Raw genomic sequence first — 22847 nt, 5'->3', positions numbered from 1 at the left:
TTTACATTAGTACACAAAGCATCACATGGTCAAAAGAGCGGGAATAAAATGAGTAATTGGGTTATTGATTTATCATTACATTAAGGCAGAAAAGTGCATATAATTTGCATACTAAAAACGGTTACGTTGAATTTAAGATATTACAATGCGATATATATTTCCTTCGTAGTAAATTATATTCTTCCTTTATCTGTAACAGATGACGATATTAAAATCTACAAATAAATAATGTGATACTAACATATTAAGTCATATACTGATTTATACTTTTGAAGTACATTGGAATTCATAAGGTGGCTCATGGAATTTTAGTTAATGTATTCGTATTAAATGTTTCGGATTTTGAAATTTTATTTTAATAGTCATGCGATATTTACAAGTTAATGTACATGTAAATGTATAGAAAAGCAACCAGAAATGTTTTATCGATCGAAAGTAACAACACCATCATGGGTTCCTTTAGAAACATGTTTTTTTTAGTTTTTGTTTCGTCGACTATTTCATAATAGTGATTTCCCTTAAACCTCATTCAAAAGTTAAGGGTATATAAATTGCATTTCTGAATATGAACATATAAATGCATGTTCTTTAAAGTTATTTACCTGGTAATTTTAGATCAAGGTTTTTTTCAATTGCTTTAATAAAGATGTTATTTACATATGCATGTACTCAAAGCTAAAAATTAATCGAAAGCAATTTGTCCCTCTGCACAGGCAATGTGAAGTCTCTGCTTGAGTTGACCCCATGGACCTGGAAATACATGAACTCCTCCTTCAAAGTGGAATCTCCCGTCACTGTGGACGTGTCCCTCACCTCTCACTACAGACTGACTGGGAAACACCTCAACAAGTATCTCAGTAAGTATTGTCTATCTTGTGAAGCATGTTTTTTTTCAAGTATAATTTTGCGAAATATTGCAGTGTAGCTTGTATGACAAGGACCTACTGTTTAGAAGAGTAAATACGGTTATTTAACATATGTTTGAAGAAATTCATGAATCCAATATCACATTTCGAAATTATTTCTTTTCAAACTATGTACATTAATTAAAAGAATAAACGTTTAAAATAAAACTAAAGCTTTGGACTTTAATACTAGTAATTAAGTAAATATTGAATTGCAATTTATACGTACAGAGCTACAAAAACAAAAAGATTGTGCCTCCATTTTAAAAGCAATACCCAACTCATAAGGAAGAGACGGTGTGTACACGATATACCCGGATATGAAGACCAGGAATACCTCGTGGGGCCCTCTACCTAGTTCTAGTGTTTCCAAGTTATTGTGATCAAACTCAATATTTATAATAAGTGTTAGAAGGCACCTATCACTCCTGCAAGGGTTCAGTTAGTTACCCTAACTTTGTCATATTTTAACATTTCACAATGAAATAGGGGTGAAATGCTAAAATATTACAAAGTTCAGGTGAGCTAACTGAACCCTTGTAGGGGTCATAGGTGCCCTCTAACACTTATTATGAATACCTCCTGGGGTCCTCTACCTTATCCTAGTGTTTCCTAGTTCTTGTGGTCAATCTCAAGTCAGATATAAACCCCTGAAATGAGCCAGAACCCCTGGGAGCCACTTGGTGGTACCCCTACAGCTCAAATTTGAGACCGGGAAATAATAGCCCTCATAGGTCCTCTACACTGCCCTGGTATCCGTTTGATGCACACTTCAAAGATAAAAGAGATAATGGCCCGCCTTTCACCCCTATATCATTGTGAAATGCTAAAATATGAGAGAGTTCGGGTGAGCTAACTGAACCCTTGTAGGGGTCATAGGTGCCCTCTAACACTTATTATGAATACCTCCTGGGGTCCTCTACCTTATCCTAGTGTTTCCTAGTTCTTGTGGTCAATCTCAAGTCAGATATAAACCCCTGAAATGAGCCAGAACCCCTGGGAGCCACTTGGTGGTACCCCTACAGCTCAAATTTGAGACCGGGAAATAATAGCCCTCATAGGTCCTCTACACTGCCCTGGTATCCGTTTGATGCACACTTCAAAGATAAAAGAGATAATGGCCCGCCTTTCACCCCTATATCATTGTGAAATGCTAAAATATGAGAGAGTTCGGGTGAGCTAACTGAACCCTTGTAGGGGTCATAGGTGCCCTCTAACGCTTATTATGAATACTTCTTGAGGTCTTCAACCTAATCCAAGTGTTTTCAAGTTCTTGTGGTCAATCTTTAGTCAGATATAAACCCCTGAAATGAGCCAGAACCCTTGGGAGCTACTTGGTGGTACCCTTACAGCCCAAATTTGAGACCGGGAAATAGTATCCCCATATGTCCTCTACACCGCCCTGGTATTCGTTTGATGCACACTTCAAAGATAAAAGAGATATTGGACCGCTTTTCACTCCTATATCACTGTAAAATGGTAAATAATACAAAGTTTGGGTGAGCTAACTGGGCCCTTGCAGGGGTTATAGGTGCCCTCTTACGCTTATGATGAATACCTTCTGAGGCCCTCTACCTAATCCCAGTGTTTCCCAGTTATTGTGATCAAACTCAAGTCAGATATAAACCCCTGAAATGAGCCAGAACCCCTGGGAGCCACTTGGTGGTACCCCTACAGCCCAAATTTGAAACCGGGAAATAGTAGCCCCACAGGTCCTCTACACTGCCCTGGTATTCGTTTGATGCACACTTCAAAGATAAGGTGGATTTTGGACCGCTTTTCACCCCTATACCATTGTAAAATGGTAAATAATACAAAGTTCGGGTGAGCTAAATAGCCACTTGTAATTTTTCTCGAAGCTTCACGTCAAAACATGGCTGACACAAAAAAATCCTAAACTCATTTTTGGATTTCTAACGTTTTTGGTTTTCGATTGAGGTTAATTTTTTATGAGATTAAAATCACAATTTAAGAAGTCTGACCGTCCTATTTTTCTAATAATATGAGGTTTTTTATGATTGTTGGAATTTTTGATGCATGTCATTTTTGGAGAAAAGTAAACAGACTTGGGGATCAGTTTTTAAGCATACGAATAGACAAATACCAATATTCAATTGAATTCATTAGATACAAAGGCATTGATAAATCTATCCAGGCCAGCTTTACTGCCTCTGAAGTTATTCATGCTCAGAGAAATTATTCATGCATAAATCTTTTTGATATTAATTAAAATATGCCGATAATAAAGCAAAATAAAATTTTCTGTTTGAGTACTCTCAGTACTTTGATGAATTTTCTTATTGGCTGCTAGCTTCTAAGGGCTGAGTGGCTGCTGTTAATGGCTGCTAGCTTCAGCCTGGTAAATAAAACCACGTGGTCTAAAATTTAAATGACAATAACATTCGCAGGGGTGTTTAGCTTTTATAGCTTTGTTGAACATTATATACTTTGAAGTACAATGTGCATCGAATTTATAAATGAGATAAAGTAGTTATTTTTTTTCGATAATGAAAAGAACTTTTAAGTATGTGAATTATAGTACAAACAATCATATCTTATTCTACGTGTATTCAATTTTAATGACAATGATTATGCAGTTTTTATATTTAGACTGATGGCAGCATGGTAACCTCTGTATCCATACGCTGGGCTAACCTAGACCGATCTATTCTATTGTCACGAAACAGGCATATCCAATTTCATTTTAATTGTCAGGCGATATCTACATGTAAATGTACATGTATCTATATATAAAAGCACTTGGAAATGTTTTGTCCATTGAAAGAAATAACGCCATCATGGGTTCTTTTGGGAATATGTTGTTTATTCTTGGTTTGGTCGATTTTTCTGTTGTAGTGATTGCTGTTGAACCTCATTCTAAAATCAAAGGTATGAAAACATTTATAAATCTTTTCTGAATGTAAAGAGATAAAATCATGTTGTTTTAATATTTTATCCGTGTTTTCAGATAAATATTTCTTTTATTATAAATTATCTCTAAAACATGTACACGTACTCAGAACTTACCAAATAATGGAACATATTTTTTGTCTTTGTACAGGCAACGTGGAATCTCTGCTTGAGTTGACCCCATGGACCTGGAAACACCTGAACACGTCCTTCAAAGTGGATACCCCCGTCACTGTGGATGTGTCCCTCACCTCACACTACAGACTGACCGGGAAACACCTCAACAAGTATCTCAGTCAGTACACTGTCTATCTTGGAGAGCAAATCTTCACTTCTTTACCCTTAGAATATTTCTCTAAACCTTATATACCAATAAAAAGTCAAATCAATGTTAATTTAACCGGACTTATAGAAATATACCAACATAAAAATTTTGAACAACTACGTCACAGTTCTTCAATATTCGACCTATGTCGGTGGAATGGAAAAAACGTGGTGACGACATGAAAGGCTGGTTGCTTCTAGTATTTGAGCGAAAACAAAATATTTATTGACTGGCAATTTGACCAAACTATCAGTTGAATCTACAGACAGAAATACATGTATTGCTCTTTCATTTGGTCACCGTTGTTTGTGCAGGTTCAACAGATCATACAATATGATAGCTGTATGAAATCACAATATCATGTAGCTTATACAGCAAGTGCCACCGTTTTATAAAGTCTTATTAGAAGTTTACATCTTGTAAAATAGAGAAGTTATAAATTTTGAAATTTTACATTATTTATCTTTAATGATAATATACTACACATACCGATAACACTTAGTAATACGTGGATATCAGTAGTTTTCTATTTAATTTTACAGGGCTAAAAAAGCAAAGAGATTGTGCTTCTATTCTCAAAACAATACCTAACACAAAAGGAAGAAACGGTGTGTACACGATATACCCGGATATGAAGACCAAGAAGTTGGTGTACTGTGATATGACCACGGACGGCGGGGGATGGACCGTGAGTCTTTACTGGTTCCTTTCATTACCAGTTTTTCGTTATGCCTGCACTGGTTCCTTACCTTACACATTTATTTACTAAAATTTTCTCTGTAAATTACTCAAAACATAACAGGCCGAAAGTGTGGTTTAAACAAGGCCATTAAAGGGGCATGGTCGCGATTTTTGTCAAATTCTATTTTTCTGTTTTTATTATTTACAATGCTTTAGATATGCATTTCTAATGATCAAGTAAAATTTGATAGTCAATCATTAGTTGATAAGCAAGATACAGAGCTCACAATTCTTTGTTATGTAAACAAAGCTCGTGCCCTGTTTTTGTTTATATAGGTTCAATATACCAGTAAAAAATCTACACAGTAAAAAATCTTTTTCAAGCTGATTTTTCTATCTTCTTTATTCATCTTAAGCATAAATAAACAGTTCATAACGTTTAACACTTTCATTTAAGGTCTAAAGTAGGAATTTTCACTTCAACAGTTAAAATGTAAGCAAAAACATTGTTTACATAGTAAGGAATTGTGAGCTCTGTAACTCGCTTATATCTCGACGAATGACACTCAAATTTTGGTTGCATATTACAAATGCCTTACTTAGCATTGTAAACATTAAAATCAGAAAAAATAATTTTTGACCAAAATCGTGACCATGTCCCTTTAAGTTTGGTGTTATTTCCATTCAAACTCAAACAGCCAACATCAGATAGATGTACTTTGTAGAATTTAAAAATGTACTATAATACATTATGTTTAGTTAGTTTCAAGTGTTATCTTGCAGGTAATTCAAAGACGTATGGATGGGTCTGTTGATTTTTATCGATCTTGGCAAACCTAAAAAGCAGGATTCGGGAAAGCACAAGGAGAGTATTGGCTGGGTAACAACAAGTTAAAACATACCTCCTTATCTTAATCTCTGCACGGCTTTTGTGAGTTGTGCTGGTATTGAATTCAAAAATCAAGACTATGCCTCGAAAAAACATACTCCAATATAAGAGGTTACGGTAATGGATAAGACGAGATAAATAAATTCACAAACATTTACTCTCCTTCATCTTCCAAGTAAAGGGTTTCTGATGCGCTCCGCAACTACTGTGAATAGCGGAGCGGATTAGAAGCCTTTGACTTGGAAAGATGACTTTACTAATACTTATAGTTACATAAATATGACATCTTGGCATGATAAATACAACTTAACTACAACCTAAAAACGCCTTTTTTAGATTATCAATGACCATGATAAATTCTATTTTTGTATGAATTAAATCTATTTATTTTGAGAAAGAAGAGGATGTTCATGATAAATTAATTGATGGTAGCAAATATTAAAACTACTAAATTGCGGTTATAACCAATTTAACAAGACCCTGGATTTTCGGTAGGACGTAATATCTATTTCTAGCATCAGTACAAGTTGAAAATGATGCTGGTTTCAAGCGGAATTCATATGCATCGAGTGCAAAGTCTTAGCTCAAAAGTCAGGCAAATTTTGTTGATTTCAAAATGATTGATGACTGAGTGACGAGCAATGAAATACTAGTAGACGGGCCTACGTCACATTGCCATTTGACACAAATACTATTTGATACAATTACCATTTGACACAATTACCCAATGTCCAAGCATTGTTAAAATGGTTCTCCTTTGTCTTTTAACCAAGCTTTTGTCAGTCTTGTTTGATGTTTCCAAATTTCCAATTGCCTCATCATTTGAAGGAGGTACTTGCAAGTATTCATAATTAATATACATATATGATATTATAATGACACTATTGCAAGAAATAAATCATATTTTTATAGGAAATGATGATATTCATTTGCTGACCACCAGAGCCAAACAGGAACTACGAGTGGATCTTCAAAAATCCTCGGGTGATAAAGCCTACGCCAAATATTCCACATTTTCTGTGGGAAGTGAGTCTCAGAAATACAAGCTGACTGTCGGTGGATACAGTGGAACGGCGGGTAAGTAGCCGAGTATATACTGGAACTAAACAAGTTTTTTGTAGAGAGTTTTAAATAGATTATTTATAAACTTTTGAAATTTTGTATTTTAGGGAATAGTCTTGTACATCACAATGGGATGAAATTTACGACAAGAGACCAGGATAATGACACCTGGAAAGATAACTGCGCTGTGTCAGTTAAAGGAGGGTGGTGGTTTTATGCTTGCATGAATTGTGATCTCAATGGACCTTATCGGCCATCCGCTTCAGGCACTCGGCTATGTGTCGCCTGGTACAAATTTGGCAATGAATATCGTGGTATGAAGACGGCATCAATGATGATCAGATCTAAAATTTAATTATTCTTGAAACGAACTTTTAAATAAAGCGCTACATTATTTAAATGATGTCATTTGTGGATCAATTGTTCAAAAATATTCTATGCACTTGTTTTTCCCCGTTGAAAATAATCGTGGGCCAACTTGCCATTGTCATTACTGTCAATGATTCATTTTGAAATTCAATTTCGATTAGCTCAATCATACTTTCGTAACGAAATTTTCAAAAATTAAAAGTTTACTTTTTTCATATGATGAATATTCATGAAAACAATAAATGTCGGTGGTTGGGCCAACGATAAGTTAGCGTCCTATACGATACTGGTCTTAACACAATGTGATCTCTTACAGCTGTTTCAGTCCATATATATAGCCCGAGTCTGAAACAGGCTTAAATTCAATTAGGCATACCTACGAAAGACGAATATGGCCACACAAAAATTGTTTTTATCTCGTAATTACGAGAAAAGATCTCGTTATTACGAGAAAATGTGTCGTTATTATGAGAAAAAAAAGATCTTGTTATTATGAGAAAAGAGACCTTATTATTATAAGTTCATCATCTCGTTACTACGAGAAAAGATCTCGTTATTACGAGTTGATTATCTCATTATTACGAGAAAAGATCTCGTTATTACGAGTTCATTACTCAGTATCTCGTACGCGTATTTACGAGAATTGGTCTAACTAAAATTGGGCGTTTCATTGTTTTAATATACAAAAACAATTATTTCAACTATACATGTAGGTTGTGAATGAATACATTGATATATAAAACAAATTTCGACGTAAATCCCGTATATCCATGATTGAAACTATGTAGATTTATCTGTAACTAATAGAATTGTTTTATGACTTGCAATTGGACTACCAAGTATATACCTTAGAGTGGGACTGTAATAAACATTAAAGAATAAAATTATATGAAGTTATTCAACTTATGCATATAAGATAAAATGTCATATCCGATCATTTCATGTAGGAATAAATTAATATTGATCGTTGTAATTTAGAAATAATTAAAATTGAGTTAACGTTTCGGGAAAGTAAAAAATAGACTGAAAGGGTGAACCAATCAACTTGCACTGGAGATCTAGATCTGATGAACGAGGAACACTCATTATATATGTAGTTTTTAGAATAATACATCAAATAATAACTACTATGTAATTTATTATAACAAGATATTTTTTTCATGATTATAAGATAATTAGCTCGTTATAATAAGCGAGATCTTTTCTCGTTATTACGAGATCTTTTTTCGTAATAACGACATAATTATCTCGTAGTACCGAAATCTTTTCTCGTAATAACGAGATAATTAGCCCGTTATAACGAGATCTTTTCTCATAATAACGAGATATTTTCTCGTTATCACGAGATATCTTTTATGTGGCCCTATTTGTTTTTCGTACGGACCAATTATGAGCTAACTTCTTGCGAAGTATGAACCTTGATTACGTATATAGGAAGAATCTTTTACCAAAGCATTGTTGGTCACCTGATTAGCGTCTTTTTCTTTTTTATTTCCTTATGTTCACTGCTGGGACAATCATATATTTTACTGTTTATATCTCAAATTTTCTGCCAGTTTATTGAAACGTGAAGAGAACACAAAAATATGGGAGGAGGTACGGGTTTTATTAAACAACAATCTGTCTTTTCATACAGTATTTCATGAAACATTTCAACGTAGTCTGAATTATTACTCACACATTCACCCAAAAATTTTATTAACACCATGATAAGTTAATACACTTGTTCATATGACACCTTTCCTCTTCTCCTGTAAATGTAGATTCCAACGAGAACCATGAGAATGAAGAAGACAGCGATGACCACGCCCACGATGGTCCCTGTGTGGTCATCGTCGTCGGTGGCGAAAGGGGTGATGGCTGGGCAGTCAGTCACCGTCTCTGAAGCAAACAAAATCGTGACCATGGAATTAGGATTTTTTTTGGCAATTACATGCAAAATCATCACACAGTTTGAAAAGTTTAATTAAAATTTGTACCCACAAAATACAGAACACAAATTTGATGTTTTTGAATTGATGATCATGAAATTCAAATGTTTATATAATTATGTTTTCAATTAGTAAGCGTTCATGTAGACATGCACATTATACACATCTGGCAATTTTATTTGTAATATATACATAAAAGATGATTAAAGATGTTGAACTAGCAAAGTTATGTACTCTTTATGTTGCATCAATTTTACTAAAAGGAACATACTCGGGTCAAAGGATGACGTGGTTTGGTTCCCGAAAGCCAGATATTGAAATGACGTCATTCTGGTCGTGATCCCTTGCACGTCAACAATGGTCGGTGGCTGACACCTGTAGCTGGTCCCCACTGAGGTCGGGTACTCGGGGGTCTTGTACACTATCTTAGACAACAGTTTCTCGTCTGAAATACATCACGTGTCTTTCAAACAATAATCTGTCGTTCCGACATGTGTCAACAATTTCAAATAATGAAAAATTTTAATGATTTTTTAATGAGTGTCAACTTGACTAAATCCTTCAAGAAAGATGTAAATCATACCTAAAGCGAGGGGAAAAGTATTTTCTTGCTAACCTTTTGCATCGGCGTCAGGGAATAAATAAGAAGATATGTTATACTCCAGGGAAATTTCCTTTATTCCATACATGGTACCGTCCAGCAGCAATGGACGCCGGGGTGAGAAATCTGACAGAGCGTGCGAGAAGATAAAGTTCATGATCCAGTCCCCGTAAAACATCAGGGAGAGAGACTGAGTGGTGGCCACGCCCCCACCACACATCCCCACCACCCGGGTGTTGTTTGGCACACCAATGGTCTTTGTCAAACGCTGAAATATAGTAAATTTAGAAGTGGAACTGCTGAAGAAGTAGTACATGTATAATGTAATCACATTATACGATATTTTTTATAATTTAAAAAGGCAGAAATAGAAAATAAAACCCTTGAACATAATTTATTCCGTATTTTTTATTCATTGACAGACTGATTGATAGACTGGGAGTTTTGGTCGATATTTTAATATTGAAGCGTTATTTTCATTTTATGGGTACGTGAGAAGGACGCGGTTTAATACATGTGTACTTACCGCTCCATTACTCGTGTAGGGTAATGTGAACTCTATTCCAGCCTGCAGTACGATACAGTCGGTGTTGCCGCTTTTCACAGAGTAGGTTTGTACAGGAGGGTTACCGGGGGTGGGGGTCACGGGTTTGATGGGAGGGGCGACGCTGGTGACGGGGGTGATGTCACAACTCTCACCTGCAGTAAATATAATTTATTTAGGTTGAACTCGGTAAATTAGAATAAGAACGTTTTCTTTTGTGAAAATGCCAATAAGAGTAAGGGGCGGGGCTTAAGGTTTTGTTGGTTAGCCGTGTTCGAATTGTATTCATTCTGGCGTCCAAAGTTTTAAGTGTATGGTTGTAGTAATCAGTACTTAATAAGGTTCTTATCGAGTATACCGGTATAATGATAATGTACTCTTGAGCATATATGACAAGCTGCTTGTCGTTCGAAAACTTCAGAATTTTTCAGATATAGTTGATGTTAAATATTGCAGAATATTGATGTTAAAAATTGCAAATAGTGTGGGAATTACTTTCTGTAATGCAATAACGCAAATGCAAAAAATTAATATTGTTTTTTGTTTGTTTGTTTGTTTGTTTGTTTGGTTTGTTGTTTTTTGTTTTTTGTTGTTTTTTGGGGGGTGGCTTTTTTTTTTTTGGTGTTTATTTAAAGTGCAAGTATAAAAGAAATAAAATGACAATTGCAATGTGGCGGGAAAACCAAAACAAAACTTCTAATTCTTTAAAGTTACTTGTGTAATATGGGAAATATTTAAACATGAAAAGATAAAATAATTTGATGTATTTTATTGGTTGTTTTAACTGTTTTAAATGTTTTCAAATGCTTTAAGGTTGTCTAAAATGATTGAAAACGTTTTAAACTCTAGTTTATTCTTTGATGCATATGTATAAAACCATAAACCTTACGTCAGTTTAATAAATAACAATAAGTACTAAACTGTGCTGGGCCATAAAAGCAAGAACCTAATGATTTTATGAATGGGAAACTCATGTACAATAAACAAGAAATATTAAAAATATTAAACCGATTTACTCATATTTTCTACAGCCAGTATACTAGACCTAGGAAGAATTAAAAGTTAATATTGTCAAACTATCAAAACCAACCCAAATGTCTGATTTTTCCAACGCTAGTGATAATCCCCTTTATGACAACAAATAACATCTTAACGTTAACAGACAAACAGACAAAATTAAAGTATGGCGCTTTTGCCAGACCTGGACTGAGGTCCCCGTTTTTGATGTCGAAGGCCTGCACCCGTAGTTGTGTGAGGGAGATGATGCCGTGGTAGGAAATATTGGCACTGCTTCCGTTCGTCATCACGATGGGCGTGTCCCCCGTGTAACAGGAGTAGGACACGTTAGCTGGGGGCAGGAGCTTGCCCATGGTGCTATGCAGTATCACGTTATCTGTGAAAATCAGTTGAAGACGGCGAAGTTAATGAACATCTTGAGGACCGTTCAGCCTTCATGAACAAGCCACGTAACAAAATAGAAACAGTTTGAATATGATAATCTTCAATACTATAAATGTTAACAGACTTATTGATAGATTGTTGATTGGAAGTTTCAGTCGATATCTTTATAATGACGTTTCATTTTCATTTTAATGGGTACTGTACTTTAGAAGGACGCGGATTTATACCAGTGCATTATTTGGATTATTGCATTATTTTCAACATTGATGTTAACTATATTTAAAGAACATCTTCATATCTATCTGTGCGTTAGCAGTACATGGGTGGTTAAGCATCCAATGTGTATACATGTACTTGCTACATGTACTTACTGGTATCAGATGTAGCATTGAAAATAATTCCCGGGACGAACGATATGGATGGCATCATTTTTACGGAGTCGTTCAGTTTCAGGAACTGGACGGTGAGCCCCACCCCTCCCTCCAAAAAAAAGTCGATACTGGACGAGTTCCCATCATCGCAATAGCTGCTGTTCATGACCACGGCTTTCTTGTCCAGCTCGATCTGTTTTGCCTGTGGTCAAATTCAAGTACTTCATGAGTTTAATATTTTGGACTCTTTTAATCTCTATTTATCTGTTTGCTTTATTCATCATGCAATTTGTCAATGCATGCATATCTGCTCAATGGGCATACATATCTTTTGAACTTTGCAAGACTTCATATTTAATATATTGAAAGGACAGAGGTCAATGACAGTATTTGGCAAAGGTCGAAGGTCTTTCCTACCAGTCGTGCTTCAAAGTTATTTCTTGAAAGCTATTTTTTTAATAAGTAAATTAACAAATGTCGTGTTTTAAACACTATGTCGATCTTTTGGGAAACGATACTGAAAAGTTGCAATACGAATTTTACGAAAATTTATTATTTATAACAGAGTTCATTGTTCATCAATTTTGAAATTTTTATAAACAATTACTCACCTCTGGACCGGATTTAAAAACTCCAATGACACTGATTTGAAGTGATGTATCAAAGATTATACACGGGGTTTCACTTGGGAACTGGAAATTAGTAATTGCTGTAGCTGGTAAAAGAATTTCAAAATTAACTTTATTCATTTCCATGGACATTTTCTGTACATTGCTATTCCGTGTTGGGCAATGGAGTCTACACACGCTCATCTTCAAAAAAGAACACTCTAAGGGACAACAGGATTTGATGCTCCAAAAAGAGACTAAGTCATACTAATTAGTGGTTCATCAACTCGTATTTATTATTTACATGGACATGTATTTGGCTTTTCAAAGATTTGCCCATAGTGCAAAATCTCTGTATTGGAGGGGGGGGGGGGGCTAAATGATACACCAATTTGACTACGATTGTCGAAAATAAAAAATAAAAATTCAAGAATCCGATATGCAAACTCTAGGCAGTTAGTATTTCAAACGATTTCATTTGATGACAGGTTTACAATAATTGCTATCTTAACGTGATACTTTGAACTGTGTCTGAATAATACTTGTATCTCAATTTTGAAGCAATTTTGATTTAAAACTTACTAGATGTTAGTGCTATCCCAAGTAGGATTAGAGAAGTCCACATTTTTAGTGTCATTATTTTCAGATCTTGGACGGTTTCAGAGTTACGATTCAAAGTAATTTACAAACACCCTGATGTGGTCCCCCTTCCACATGACTGCATGGTGACAAGATAAAGTATCGGTCATAAGTCATATACCCATGATTAGCCGGTATGAATATCTATACTAATATAGTTCTAATCATTTATCTATGTGATAAAGCGAGAGATCTATAAAACAATGTGCATCATCTGGCTGTTGGTAGTTAAATTAATAGTGATAATTAAAATGATCATTTAAATCTTGTTTTCTGTAACTCATTGTTTTAAAATCATTTTTGTTTCTTTTTTCATTAAATTATAATATTTTTTGAAATATTACTCTATTGTATTCAACGTTTAAAATAACGATATACATGTAGTCATGTACTATATAGTAAGTGCACTAGCGTATTTAAAGGGTGTTTATATGAAAAAAGACATTTTTCTTTTAAGTTTTATTAATTAAAAAGTAACATTTGGTTAATTTTGTTTAATCATCTGTTAAAGAGATTTAATTTCATTTATTTTTATGTGGAAGATTTCAAGTTTATTTAAAGATATCTCTTATAAAAGTAATATAATGACATATCTCTAAATAAAACAAATATATTTTTAAGCCTACGGCACGTCTCCAGTAAGAAGGACCTTTCTCGTGAAAAAGATGATTTTTAAAAAAATAAGGATGCGTACAATCAAATCATAATTTCACTTTCATCATATCTCTTTAAAGGGGCATGGTCACGATTTTGTTCAAAAATTATTTTTTCGATTTTAATGTTCACAATGCTTCAATAAGGCATTTTTAATAGGCAACCATTTGATTGTCATTTGATGAGTTATAAGCGAGTTACAGAGCTTACAATTCTTCGCTATGTAAACAAAGCTTTTGTTTACATTTTGAATGTTGAAGTGAAAATTCCAGTTGTAGACCTAAAATGAATGTGTTAATCGTTAGTAACTGTTTATTTATGCCTAAAATGAATAAAAAGATAGACAAATCAGCTTGGAAAAGATTTTTTACTGGTGTATTGAACCTATGTAAACAAAAACAGGGCACGAGCCTAGTTTACATGACGAAGAATTGTGAGCCATGTATCTTGCTTAAAACTAATCGACTGGCACCCAAATTTAATTTGATCATTAGAAACGCATTCCTAAAGCATTGTAAATAATAAAAACAGAAAAATAAAATTTGACCAAAATCGTGACCATGTCCCTTTAACTTGAATTAAAGTTATGATAGGTCATTCAGAACTGGATCTGAAAGTCAAAGAGATGGCTTATTTCTGAATAAATCATAAATGAAGATACCTTTCTATGCGAAATTCACGCATCGTTGACCACATTTAGCGCTTAATTATTCATACACTGGACACAATTTACACTTACAGTAAGAGGTAGTTATAGCAGCCCCACTTACAGCGAATTGAGTTTTACTCCTCTGTCAATCTTAAAATTGTACGTTAAACTAATCGGGTAAAACAAAAAACGGTTATAATGAATATGAATTGCTTCATTTTCCCAGCGTTTCTTTCTAACTGCGTTTTACTGTACTTCTTTCTGTTTCTGTACAGTTGATTCATTACAACAAATGCTTTTTTCTTTTAAGAATTGAATATTGTTTATTTTGCAAAACCCTCAATACAATGTTGTATTAACCATGATAGTACTTATAAAATATGTTGGTTAAAAAATGCTACTTATCAAGTATTGTAGTATTTTGGTAAGTAAGTTTTTAATGTAATTTGAAAAAAAACAACAACACTAATACAAGCATTCAACAAAGACCCTCAAGAACAGGTTTTTTTATGTTGAAAGGTGGGAGGAGGTCTAACATTTCAATTTTCAGTATGTGATGATGTGATAAATATAAACAGACACATTCATCACTATTCACTATGATATCAACTTTTATCAAGGCATTTTGTGAACTTGTAACATCAGCACTGTGTCTTATATAAGAGCTAAAAAACAATTACGTACATTGTAACATTTGATACAATCGGCAACTCACTTAATGTTAACAAAATTTAACACATTATTTCTAATGCTATGGTCTTATTAGAATATATGTGAAACATCATTGTGATATCACATACAATTTATATTTTTAAGTATAAGTGATAATGAAATTCCAAATGCATGAAAGTTAGTTCTCAAAAGTTGCAGGGGGGATGCATATTTTTATATACACACAGATAGCATAGCAACAGTTGGTGTTTAAATAAAGCTCATATCTTACAGTATGTAGATTACAACAATAACAACAATATAACTTGTTCAAACTATTCACTTTTGTATATTCACATCAAACAATTAACATCTATAGCCTCACACAAAAACACAAAAAGGTTGTCCAATGATTTACAATCGTTATTCAAAACATACTGTACATGATACATTGTTATTTGAATGATCTAATTTACAACAACAATTTACCTTTTCATATATAACAGTAAATCTTTATAGCACTAGAAGATATCTGCAATGCAAATTTGGTTTTTCTTAGATGGGTCCCGTCTTTGTTTAGGATTGGTCGATAAGTTAAAATAACAAATCAAGTCGTAAGCACTAAATTGGACTGCCTGGTCAACTCATCATCAAACACACAATTAAATACAATTTATCTACAGTTTTAATTGAATAAAGAATCCACAATTTAAAGCACAAAAATATAATCTAATTTTAATATGTCTTCTATATAAAATTGTATTTCCATAGACGGCAGTTCTTTTAACCTCCCAGAAAGAAGAATTCTGAACTCTTCTTTCCAGGAGGTTAGAAGAGTCCTAAAATGACAATGATCATTCAGCCCTTTAATATCACATTAGTTTTCCCTTTGACCAACTTGTAGCAGAATTGATATTATTCCGAGCACTAATATCTTAATACAGCTTTGATAAAGATCAGATGCAAAGAAATCTGACCAAACATGTACATGGAATGAGTATTGCACAACTTTCATGTGTATAAATGGTAGTTGAACATTACTGTTGTGAACAACTATACTTTGTACAGCAGTCATATTTTTAACACACAGTACAATTGGGGTGATGAATACATTATTTTATATCACAATCAACGCATCAGAAAATGTCAGTAAAACATCAAGAGCTTGGTGCAATAGTCATAAAAGAACTACATGTATGTGAAAAAAACGTCTCTAATTCTTTGTTTCTTCTCAGTGTAGCACTGTGCTAACATCCCATAACTGCAAAAGATCAAACTGAGCATTATTGATGTACACAAAGTTTTTAAATTCATCATTTTCAATACTGCAGTTCATATCATTGAAGCTTGAGCTTTTTAATCGTTTTTCAAATTTCTTATCATCTCAATACCAAACAAATTTTATACCATCATCATCATCATCATCATCATCATACTCAGCATCAGTTTACCATGATTAATAATAAGCTACCTTAACAACCCTGTCTCTGCCCACAGTCAACAATCTCTTGCGGGTTTGGTCTAAATTCATGTAAAGAACTTGATGTTTGACATCATGAAAAGTGGCCAGTGGAGCTTTCCTAATAAAATAAAATAAAATATTGAAATACAAACTGCAATAAAACATGCTTATAACAAAGTGCCAGGTACGGCAATTTTGTTTTGTTATAAGCATAATCCGTTATATCCGTTATATCCGCCACATTTACAACATGTAATACAGTCAAGTAATGAAAATCACTTTGCAGTAAGCATCGGATCATTATAAGCATGTTTGCTATAACCGTGTTTTACTGTATTCTTACATTATAATTCATTTATCCTTTCACTCTCCCGAACCCCTCACCCTTCGTTATCTAACCCCATCATAACAAAAGAAGCAATGATCTTTCTGACAAAGTTTATGAACAATTAACCTAATTTCTGCTTGGTTTGTGATGAAATATTGTTTTTTTAGGTTAGTTGGGTTAAAATAAACTTCAATTAGTTGGTTTAAAAAAAATATTCAATTTCAAAATATTGGAGGATACCGGTACATTTCAAAACTTAATTTTCATCATGAATACAATTTCTTCCAAAAAGTAAATTTTACATTGATATTTCTAGAATACTTCACAAAACACTGAATTGTTATTACAGCAGTTAGCAGTTGGAATAATCTTAAACTACTAAGAAAGAAGGACTATTTCTTACTCTTCGTCTGTGATGGTGGAAAAGCAATCGTCACAAACCCGTACTTCGTATTCATACCCCAAAGGAGGAATTGTGGATTTTTTGGCACTACATTTGTTACAAACAGCTTTTCCACATTTTCTACAGTGATGCTGAAGGACAAAAATATTGAACATGAGCCATGCAGACACTGTATTAAGAAAAATCTAGAAAATCACAGAAAATATGAGCCAGTAATTTGATGTGTACTTTGTTTCTAATTTACTCCAACTTTTTCTTAAAATCAATGTTATTGACATTATAGTAAAGGTATGCACACACTCTTGTCAAATGAGAAATTTAGTTACCTTTAAAACAAATCTTATTCATTGGATAGTTGGGTATATATTATGTCATTCTTACCTGTCTTATACCTAAAGTCTTCTCCTCCCACATTCGCCGGAAATTCCAGAAGAAAGGCGAACTGCATTTTTGGCACAAATCACTTTCTTCCCAATTAGGGGTCTTAAGAAATATCAGAAATTATGCAAACATTATCTTTGTACTCAAACTTGCTATGTACATGTTTAAACATAATTACCTAATATAATTTTAGAACTTTGTTAAAATTGCTCTTTAGCTGTAAAAAACAGGCTTTGCAATTGATTTTTATTGATAAGATAGGTTTGTATGAGAAATACTCTTTGGCTTAATTTTTCTTGCTGTGATAGACAATAACATGCAATAAATTTGCGCACCTCTATTCTTTTCACATCCATATTCCAGATACCAAGTATCGCCTCATCAGATCCAGATAAAAGTTGTTTACTCCCAGAGGCATATGCTAGGGCCTGAACCTTGTCACTAGGAAACAAAAATTATCAATTATACTGTAGGACAAAGGTGCCAATAAAGTAGACAAGTTAATTATACTGTATTCTATATGTATATGCAAATCCTTAAGTTTGTCAACTTTTAAAATTTCCAAATCTTAAACTTGATCTGTACAACACAAGATGTATAACATAACCAATATATTAATGTAAATATTAAGATCTATAAAAGGAATTGCTCCAAATTTTTATTCTCCAAATTGTTTATTCTCTAAAATTGTTTCCACTGTTCTGAAAATTAAATAAAATTACAACAACGGAGTCTGCATTTCTACATGTTAAGACCGTTCAAATCTTTACAACACACCGAGGTGACAAGCTCACATTTGATCTTAGTCTTACTTTTCCAGTTTATTCTTTTTTCTTAAAGTGATCCTGTTGTTTCATCAATATTTGTTGAATAAAAATTTTTTGGATTGTGTTGTTCATTTTTCTAATAAAATGTTGTATATTCATTGGCTATGAATTTACTTATCTTCAAAATTGATTAACAAAATCCATTGAAAACTGATTGACGTCCAAAAATATAACATTACTGAGATCAAATGTGAACTTGTTTTGTGGTCCAAGTGCAAGGCCAGGACTGTGCTGTGAGACATGAGGACACTTACTGGTGTCCCTGAAGTTCAAACGCCGTCCCCTTCTTACTGCCAATGTCCCACACAATCACAGACTCGTCGTAACTCCCGGAGAACAGCAGACTCCTCTCAGCATCCCAGGATAAACTCCTCACACTCCCTACATCAAACAGGAATGTATATAGTATATGTAGCTAATAACCACTTTAAATGATTTTCATGTTTTCCCACGCATGTTTTTTTCTTAATCTGACCTACTGTGGAATTTTTAGATTTCGTGTTGCCTCAATTTTCATTGATTTCATGGGTATTTGTCATCCACAAATAAACATTCTCCACAAATTAATACATTAGGTTTTTAAAGTCGTATTTCCTTTTGAAGGAATAAGATAATACTGGTACACGAAAATACATCCCACAAACCTGTGAAAGTCAAGCAATCCGCGAAAATTGGCCCCTACATTTAATGATTCCACAGTCTTTAGAACATATGTTGTACGTACCCAACTTCAATGTAACAAACAATATAAACAGTTTATATATCAATGAAATGCCCTGTTTTATTTAATATATCTGAGGCTATGCCTCTTCATATTCAATTATCATAACATTTTAGAAGTAAAGAATAAGACTCTAAATTTTTTTCCAAAATTAGCATTCATGAGGGAATCCACCAATGCAGTACGTGTACCGGTACTAGTTGGCAGACCCTGATAAAAAAAGAAATGGTCTAAAGGCCTGTAAACACAAGTCCTAACCAATATTACTGTTCTTACCTGAATGACCTTTCAGTGTGGTAATCAATGAAAACTCTGTGTTGCTTATCCTTAACACAGATATCTGCCCCGAATAGTCTCCAACAAAGACGTATTTAGATTGTTCATCAAATCTTTAAATCAGTGGTTAAGGTGTGGCATATTCATTTTGTGTCTTACATACATTTTTGATTTACAGATACTTTGCTATACATGTATCTCAAATATTCATTTATTTGAATTGAGAACAACTGTATAAATACATGTATCTATTGGCAAAATTTCACTTACCAGGAGATCTTTAGATAAATGAAAAAAAATAATGAAGTGCTTTCTGACAACAAATTTGATCCAGTTTAAATTGGCAAATAAAATCATTGACTCATCAGAAAGGATACTCTAGACAGAGACACCAAGCTGAGGCCTGGTAGCCACCCAGGCGGCGTCCGGTCTCTGAACAGTGCCACTGAAAATACTTGTCCCTTGCACAGCTCAGCACCCACTCACAGTTCAGTGAGAACTTCAGCGAGGTCACTCGGCCTTGGTGAGCTTCAAATTAGATTAAAACCTTAACTTTGTATTTTGTACACATGTAAAACCAACAACAAACTATCTCAATTTTTTTTCAAGGTTGACTAAATTTTCTTCAATATTGGCCGACTTACCCAAGTAATCTCTGGTTTGAGACATTCTGTTAAAGTCCTCAGCAAGGTTAAATTCCTGAAAAATTGACAAGTGTTAAAAGTTAACTCCCTCGGCAAAATTGTTCATAGACATACTTATAAGTTGACAGGCAAACAAGTTAGTTGATATTTAACTACTAGTTGATATTTCCTTCCAGTCTACCAACTATTTTAAGCAGTCTTATAGGCTGTTATTTCCATCCCTGTTTTTTTTGTCTCATTTGTGAATGCATGAGCAATCAAAATTTTAAAAAAGTTTTCAACTAGCTGTGTCAATAAAATTTAAATATACATACTGATATAGTGCCATTGTCCAATCCGATAAATGTTCTCCTTGTTTCTTCATTATAAGCCAAGGATGCTGCTTGTGCTATCAAATAGAAATTAAAGTTAAATGTTAGCCAAAGATAAATCACTCTACGGATTAAACTGTAAACCATTCTTGTGTAAGAAATTTTCACAAGGTTCGTGATGCCTTGTCTTCACAAAAATATTTCTCCAATAACCAGTTTTCAAATTTCTCTGATTTATCATTTTTCAGATAATTTGCACCTTGATTGCAAAATAAGTCATCACGAAGAAGTTTATCTCCGGAAAAAATGTGAGATAGAGTTGTCACAAATAAAATTTTGCTTATAACATTATTAAAAAGAAGATGTTAATTTACTTTGATCAAATTAAGCAATGATATTTGTAACACTGGAAATTCAAAGGAAGCTTTAGATAAATAAGAGCTTTATTATGCATGCTTATAAAGTAAAATAAAGTAATCACAGACTTTTCAGTAAAAAAACAATCTTAACGTTGACTTTGAAAAATTTCACTTACATGGCAGAGTGTGACATATGCTTGGCCAATATTGTCCAGTGTCACGTTTTAACCAAACCCTCAAGGTTCTGTAAATAATATCAAACTTATCAAAATCCATGTAAAACTCTTATTCATTTAGCATTCAGTATAAATGCAAACACTTGTTCAAAAAATCTCTATTGAGTTTTCAAAAGTAAATTTATTTGCCTTGGAATCTCTGTATTAGAGCTATACAGTAAAACATGGTTATAGCGAACACACTTATAAAGAATTGATGCTTACAGCGAAGTGATTTTCATTCCCCGTGACTATATTACATGTTGTAAACTTGACAGATATAACGAATTACGCTTATAACGAAGCAAAATCGCCCGGCCCTGGCGCTTCGTTATAACTGTGTTTTACTGTATAGTCTCTTTGAGAGCTGATTGAAAGTCATATTGAAGGGTAAAATAGGATTTCAACCCCTTACTCTAACCTCCATAAGAATTATTTCAAAATTTTTAGCTTCTGTTTTCAATTTATCAAAAGCAAAACAAAAACTGTCACATTCCTTCTTAACATTGTATTCCCATGCCCCTGATAACTTATATTGTCCCGTTTTTTTTATATGGCAGTAAGGAATATTAATAGAAGGCAATTCATTGTGACACTATGCTTCTATTTTATTTATTTTTCTTTCTCTTTAGGATACAGTAGTAGTTATTGACCATTGTTGACACAGAACCAAACATTTTATTTCAAATTGTTTCAAAATTTAATAAAAGAATGCATTGAAGAAGAAGTGTGTCTTTAACTGTAAAACGCTTTAATTTCAGTTATTTTAGCTGATACTAAAAGTGACAAACAATGTCAAACAATGAGTACAATGAGTCATTTTCCAATCAGCTGATCGATTTGTACTTTCCTTTAGAATTGTCGTTCACATTTAAAACGTTATCTAACATCTTTTCTAAGTTTCTTGTTTTCTCAAAAACATGAAAATCAGACAGTCATATAAGCATATAAGAATGCACAATGGATGCTGAAAAAGTAGGCGTCGAACTTTGGAACAATGTTGATGGAATCGCTAACTTCCGGAACAGCGAAATCTTTAACTTACTTGTCGTCACTGACAGTAATGACCCCGTCCTCGCGGGGAATGAACACAGCCATATTGACATCATCATTAAAACCTTCTAGCTTACTGAAAAGATCGGGTTTTCGTACATTCCCCTGTTTGGGACCCGACTTTATTTCTGCTGCCATATTATGTTTGCATCACGTGGTTATTATGCTCTCTAAATACCGGAACATAACTATGTCCTCATTCCGGATTAATGTGGTTTTTTTTTTTAAATTATAAAAACTAGTTAATGACATTGCATTTTGATTTCTTCTTCTTTTTAAATATACCAGAACGAAGTGTATTAAGGTTACCTGAAATTTTACCCATTGGAATCAACAAGGTGTTTTTTAACGGTTTATATTTCATATATATCACTTAACACCTTCAAACTTCAACTGTCATGAGAGATACTATTTTCAAAGATAAAATTAGTAAAATAGGTTATTCAGATATTTCGTAAGTGATGTTCTTCATTTTAACATGTTCAAAAAGGTTTGCAATACTTTTCATTACATGAACTGCACCCAGCATGCCCATTTTATTACATGTAATAATCTGAACAAAGTTTTATACATTTAAGTCCAGTTTGTTAGGTCTACTTTTCATCTAATTATGATGCAAGAGAAAAAAAAATCCTTTCTTCTCGACCGAAAGCTAAAACACTGATCGAGTGAGCTTG

At 33.6% G+C, this 22847-nt stretch overlaps 3 protein-coding genes across 3 annotated transcripts; 1 reads left to right on the top strand and 2 right to left on the bottom strand.

The window, feature by feature from the left end:
* Positions 1–3649: 3649 nt before the first annotated feature.
* Positions 3650–7172, top strand: LOC105336080 (ryncolin-1). The gene is given in 6 exon segments (XM_066067832.1): positions 3650–3794; positions 3967–4110; positions 4683–4828; positions 5605–5701; positions 6623–6787; positions 6880–7172. Coding segments are annotated over 6 exon segments (891 nt in total). The 5' UTR covers positions 3650–3703; the 3' UTR covers positions 7128–7172.
* Positions 7173–8726: 1554 nt separating this feature from the next.
* Positions 8727–13340, bottom strand: LOC105336087 (uncharacterized). The gene is made up of 8 exons (XM_011440270.4): positions 13180–13340; positions 12601–12704; positions 11990–12191; positions 11419–11610; positions 10200–10372; positions 9689–9941; positions 9344–9517; positions 8727–9022 (listed from the first exon to the last, which is right to left on the bottom strand). The coding sequence occupies exons 1-8, from the start codon at positions 13232–13234 to the stop codon at positions 8856–8858; spliced, it is 1320 nt and encodes a 439-aa protein (XP_011438572.3). The 5' UTR covers positions 13235–13340; the 3' UTR covers positions 8727–8855.
* A 2172-nt stretch (positions 13341–15512) lies between these two features.
* Positions 15513–22342, bottom strand: LOC105336088 (WD repeat and FYVE domain-containing protein 2). The gene is made up of 12 exons (XM_011440271.4): positions 22163–22342; positions 21079–21146; positions 20547–20620; positions 20233–20287; positions 19966–20116; positions 19589–19701; positions 18846–18972; positions 18100–18205; positions 17765–17866; positions 17384–17514; positions 16662–16770; positions 15513–16451 (listed from the first exon to the last, which is right to left on the bottom strand). Exons 1-12 carry the CDS (start codon positions 22306–22308, stop codon positions 16422–16424), a joined length of 1212 nt encoding a protein of 403 aa, XP_011438573.2. The 5' UTR covers positions 22309–22342; the 3' UTR covers positions 15513–16421.
* Between the last annotated feature and the right edge of the window lie 505 nt (positions 22343–22847).

Source organism: Magallana gigas, chromosome 8, assembly GCF_963853765.1.
Source record: "Magallana gigas chromosome 8, xbMagGiga1.1, whole genome shotgun sequence".
NCBI classification, from domain to species: domain Eukaryota; kingdom Metazoa; phylum Mollusca; class Bivalvia; order Ostreida; family Ostreidae; genus Magallana; species Magallana gigas.
Note: the sequence above shows the minus strand (reverse complement) of the source record. Positions and strands in the feature narration are given on the sequence as shown.